The 6,000-nt window shown below is 39.1% G+C and overlaps 1 protein-coding gene across 2 annotated transcripts in view; it reads left to right on the forward strand.

Moving 5' to 3' along the window:
* The window catches only part of abat (4-aminobutyrate aminotransferase), a 244,185-nt gene extending 238,434 nt beyond the window's left edge, over positions 1-5,751 (forward strand). Inside the window, exons 13-16 of one of the 2 annotated variants that reach the window (XM_072481278.1) lie at positions 166-333; positions 1,316-1,462; positions 3,729-3,840; positions 4,340-4,960. In XM_072481278.1, the coding sequence (XP_072337379.1) occupies positions 166-333; positions 1,316-1,462; positions 3,729-3,840; positions 4,340-4,365 (453 nt within the window). In that variant the 3' untranslated portion in view covers positions 4,366-4,960. Of the gene's footprint in view, positions 1-165; positions 334-1,315; positions 1,463-3,728; positions 3,841-4,339 lie in introns of both variants that reach the window. The other variant, XM_072481277.1, reaches the window with a different exon arrangement.
* Positions 5,752-6,000: the final 249 nt, after the last annotated feature.

Here is a 6,000-nt window from a genome sequence, read left to right on the forward strand (position 1 = left end):
ACTTTGTCACTTTTTATTTTGGTTTCCTATTGCTTATTCTCCGTAACATGCTGATCAGCTTAACTTTACCTCTTGTCACACTGTGTTTATCATTGCCTCAAACATGTGAAATTTTGGCTTTTTGTCCCTCTCCTATCTTACCCCGTCCTGAAACTGCTCAATCAGCATGGCTGTGCGTTCCTATGTGATGAAGTACAGACGGGAGGAGGCAGCACAGGCAAGTTTTGGGCTCACGAACACTGGGGCCTGGATGATCCAGCAGACATTGTCACCTTCAGTAAGAAATTGCTATCCGGAGGCTACTTCTACAAGGATGAGCTAAGACCTGACATGGTGAGCGCTTGTGATAAAAGCATAGTTTTGTATCTGTAAACTAGATTGGTGGAAACGTTTGTCTTTATACACTGCCAACAAAACAATGGGAGGTAACTTTATTAGCCAGAATATTTTCTCACATGCAATGGAATATTAGAATACTTTATGGGAAGTTTTTAGCTCCCAGTGAGGGGTGTACTGGTATCATTCTGCACCCGGGGTGTTTTCTATCAGAGGTGGCATGCTTGGTGGTCGGGCTGAGGTAGGGATGGTGGCAGCAGTCCCCACCCACAAGAGGCCAACTAACCTTGGAAAAGGCCTTTTAAGGCCAATTGTCACAGGCTTCTCAGGACCAGATCGGAGGCCCAGTGTTCCTCGCCTGCCTGTTGCAGTCACAGGCTTCCCTTCACAGTGCCAGCCCAGCTGCTAAGGACAGTTTCATTAGTTGGAGAGACGGCACATCCTTCTTGCGGTGCTCCCTCTCGCTTACCTGTAAAGGCAGCAGTGGGGAGAACCTCTTGTTGGCACTCCAAGAATCACAATTAGTTGCACAGAAAGCCTGACTTGACTATTAATTGGCAAATATTACTGCCAGGTGATTGTTCCTCAACGTGTGGTTTCTGACTCCCACTTGACCCGGATGTTGATAGTCCCGAAGCCCCCAAAGAAAACCCTGCCCATAGTTTCTTTAAATTCTGTTGATATTTGTGCGATTATATCCCAGCATTACTCACTGCTTCCAGAATAAAAGAGAAAAGCAAAATGTGCCACAGTAATGAAAATGGTTCCGTCTCTCTGCATCCTTTATCTTTTTAAAAAGATTATTGAAATTTTTACACAAAGATCTTTGGTGTAGATACATTCCTGAATAGAACTCTGAATATAATACAAATGAGTTGATGATCAGTACTTTTGTTTTTAGTCAACACTATAGTTTATCACACTGTATTTTTTTTTTCTGTTAAAATCTTATATTCTGGACATTGCATTTGTGTTACAGCCCTACAGAATTTTCAACACGTGGCTAGGAGACCCTTCAAAAAATCTCATGTTTTCTGAAGTACTTAATGTTATTAACAGAGAAAAGCTCTTGGACAATGTCATTGAAAGTGGCAAGGTCCTATTACAGGGTCTTAAAGATTTACAGGTAATAATTAGTGTGGTTAAAAATCTGGAACAGGGAACTGTAAAATAATTGCCTTACTTTACAGTTCGTTATCCTACTCATGCTACCTTTTTTTTGCATCCAGTTCTTAATATATTGAGATGCGATGTATGTTAGTCACCTGAAATGTTTTTGCAATTTATTTAACAAGTGTTGTTACAATTATCCAATTAAAGGTGTAACTGCTGCATTTGGGGTGGAGTGGCTTGTTGCAACAACAATGTAGTGTCAAATTTGATTTGATTTATTGTCACATGTACCGAAGTACAGTGAACAGTGTTTTTCTGCGGCCAAGGGAACATACACATTATGTACATAGTAGACAAAAAAAGAATAATCGACAAAGTACATTGACAAATGGTACATGATAAACAGTGATTGGTTACAGTGTGGAACAAGGGGCCAAACAAAGCAAATTCAAGAGCAGCATAGGACGTCGTGAATAGTGTTCTTACAGGGAACAGATTAGTCCGAGGGAGAGTCATTGAGGAGTCTAGTAGCTGTAGGGAAGAAGCTATCCCTATGCCTGGATGTGCCGTTCTTCAGACTTCTGTATCTTCTGTCTGTGGAAGGGTCTGGCGCCCCACATGACAATTGGGTTGATATGAAATATAGCCATTTTATATTCTGTAAAACCAGTCCAATTACTGCCGAGATCCTGAAGTTAGCTGCAAATCAATTATAAAACTCCTCTGATTCACTAAGACCGACTGCCAGGAAGACATGTTATTTTTAGTAAACTCACCAGCTTTCCATTTGACTCAGTCAGAAATGTCGCAACACTAGCACAGGATAAAAGCCCTGCAAGTCATTAAAAATATTATTGTGAAAACAGAGACCAAGTGATTGCTGCAATTTCAGATATCTCTCATGGTAATTCAGAGTGGTATTATTGGAAATCCAAAAATAGTTTCTATGCCCAAGTGTGCGGCCACAGGATACCGGGTAAATGGGAGGTGTTATGTTAATACTGGACTTTTAAATGAGAATGGGGAGAAGGCTCAAATCAAACATTTTTGATATTTTTTTTCACCATGTGAAATTTAATAATCATGTGGCCAACATTTTGCAGTTGTCTCAGAGCAATAGCACACAAGGTAGACAGAATACCATACATGTGCATGTAAAATTTAAATTGACCCATGATTTTTCACAAAAAAAAACAAGTTTTTCCACATACCTCATGTAAATGTTAACCCTACTTCAGGTATCAAAGTCCAAAAATGTCTGAACCGAAGTCTAATCTCAACAATTACATCACAAACCTCAATTCATTATTCATTAAAGCAGTTTGTACTCGTCAATTAAGGCAGGAAGAATGTAGGTTGATTTTGATTTTTGGGGGGGGTATAAGGTAACAGATCAAAGAGTAACAAAAAGCGCATGTGAAAACGATGTAGAGACCAACCTCCAGAGCAAACTCTGAATGTACCCTTGGGTCTTAGTGTCCTCAATCATTGCCGTCAGCCTTCCTGGGCAGACCTTGCCCATTGTGCCCTTGCGAATGCCGACGCAGTGCAATCCCCCTGTTCCACGGCTTAAGTCAAGGGCTGGGAGCGTCAGTGACATTTTCCAATGGCGCAGCCCTTCCCTTTCCCTGACCCCCGAGCAGCACTGAAAATTCCCCCAGATCTCATCTCCACACGAGGACACTCTGAATCATGCCGTGTAACACTACTACCATAACAGACTAAAGACAGGTATAGCAACCCAAAATTGGGCTTAGCATATCACTCGGTCCTTAATCACCATCAAGGAAAGCAAGTAAACCTAATTCAAGGCAGACTTTAGGAAGGAATATCAGGAGCAGCACTAGGCATACCTTAGAATGAGATATAAATATAGTACAGTTATGGCACAGAAGTGCACAATGCAGAAAAAAAAGCAGATTATAGACAAACAAAATAGTCTCATACCAAGTGCTGATCCATGCCACATCAGTTGTGAATAGAAGCAGACAACAAAGCAACAGAAAGAGGCAACTACCCATTCCCATATTCAGCTGAACTCAGTAGGTCCAATGTACATATCCATGTAGATAAAGTTAGATTCAAAATATGGAAAGTACAATCAGATACAAGTACAGGGCACCTTAATTTGAGCAAATCATAGCTTAAAAAATATTCAGTCGATTTACACAAAAGGTTTTCACAATTATCAGCCAGTGCATTTGTCAAATATGTACTTCCATTGTTTATTGCCGCCACACTAGCATGTTGATGGATTTAAATACTGTGTTCCTTTTCAGGTTCTCTATCCACACATCCTGAATAAAGCCAGGGGGAAGGGGACATTCTGCTCTATAGATGCTCCCAATGAAGCAATAAGGAATCAACTTGTCTTGAAAATGAGAAATAAAGGTAGGACGGATAATATCAAACACAAGACAAATTTTATTAATTCAATTTCACATGTTTCAGAATTAGAGCACAATTGGTTTTGCCTTGAGATTGAGGTTCAAAAAAATGCAATACCAGTAATTTTCGGTGCTGCCCGCAGTGAGGCCAGCCATGTAACTTGAAGCTGTAAATCAACCAATATTGAGGTAAACATTTCTACCCCACCTAATAAATGGAGTAACTTCTGTAGATGGGGCAGAATCGTGTTACATCAAATCCCCTTCTCTTTGTCAGTTTCCGGCCAATAGTAGAGACAAATGTACAATGTGCTTGTCAACTAACGGAATGTGACAACGCGTGCAGAGGGGAATACTTTGCAATCATGTTACAATTGTAATATATATAATCTTGCATTGTTTAAAGTCTCAAGGGATGTTAAAAGTAAAAAGGGCAAGTTGCCCTGCTGCAACCCAATAGAAAATGCAGCCCTTCTTCCAAATCTACTTTATTATTGTCACAGGTAGGCTTTCATTAACACTGCAATGAAGTTACTGTGAAAATCCCCTAGTCGCCACACTACGGCGCCTGTTCGGGTACACAGAGGGAGAATTCAGAATGTCCAATTCACCAACAAGCACGTCTTTCGGGACTTGTGAGGAAACTGGAGCACCTGGAGGAAACCCACGTAGACACAGGGAGAACGTGCAGACTCCGCACAGACAGTGACCCAAGCAGGAATCGAACCTTGGATCCTGGTGCTGTGAAACAACAGTGCTAACCACTGTGCAAATCATAGCTGGAATGCCAATATTGCATCATGATATCACCCAGAGGTGCAGTAAATTAAGTGGTGTCTATCCAATTTATGTAAGTAACCTAACCCTGGTAAGTGAACCAGAATGGAATCTGTGGAGTGAAAATTCCATCCCAATCTACTCTTGCTCCAGCCCAATAGCCTTGCAAAAGGATTTCAGGGGTACTTTCTATACTTAAATGGACTAGGCTTGACCAAATAAACAATTGATCTAGATTAGTTATTCTAGAAGTTTGACTACTTGACTTTTCTCCCATTAGGTATTGTACTTGGCGGCTGTGGAGAAAAGTCCATTCGTTTCCGTCCTGCTTTGGTGTTCAAGCCACACCATGCACATCTCTTCCTTAATGCTTTCAATGATATTCTGGGTGCCCACAAATAAAAATATGAAGCAAGAGACAGCACAAAAGGATCCACAGCACACTATCATACTATTTTACAGTTTGCAATCTAGTGATCTTACAAATTATGTAACCATTTGTTCAACATTAATATCCACCATTTCCATCAATATTTTAAAAATCAATAAGCGTGAGTTTGACTTCTACAGTCATTTCAAATGTGTAATTAGTTAACATTTAATATTCTGTTCCACTAATATGAATATACATCTAATAATGTTACAAAGAAATCAGTGTTAATTTTCCATTGTCAGATGTCTTGGGTGTAATGGTGCAAGTTGAACAATATTCCATTAATGTAACTTCAGTTTCATAATTAATCTTTTAAACATTTTTGTAATTTTTACTGATATTTTGTATCACATGATGGATGTCAATTAATGGCATTCATGACATAAAGTAGGATATTTGCAATCTGTTCTAAAATGCTCCACACACTACCTTGTGAATTAATGGTGGATTACGGCAAAATCATTTCTGTTCAATTTAAACATGTTATGCATTTACTATGTCAAATAACCAGAAAGCCTAGTTGTTTTGAGTAAGATGTGTCTTAAGCTTGGCCAATTCACCGTATATAGAAATTAATATAAATTTATTCACCGTGGCCATCTATATATTCCAATAAAATTAAGTTTCTTCAAATGTTATATATTATTGAAAAAGATGATCTAGAATTGTACCCTATGTTTTCATTAAACTAATAGAGTACATTTACTGGTGTTTTTTGTGTAAACAAGAGAAGTATTGGAAAAAGGAACATGTTTCTACTTCAGTCAGCCCTGTACTGCTAACATTACACATTCACAGAGCAGGTATAATATAGATTATGTATAGATTTGTTTTAGAAATAGTACTTATTTTATTGTACAGTGACCAACAAACTGTATGTGGTACATATTTCAAGGGTCTGACAGTGATCTTTTACCCTTGACTTGATGGTTCGAACACAAGAATTATGAGAAA

This window comes from Scyliorhinus torazame, chromosome 17, assembly GCF_047496885.1.
Source record: "Scyliorhinus torazame isolate Kashiwa2021f chromosome 17, sScyTor2.1, whole genome shotgun sequence".
NCBI lineage: Eukaryota > Metazoa > Chordata > Chondrichthyes > Carcharhiniformes > Scyliorhinidae > Scyliorhinus > Scyliorhinus torazame.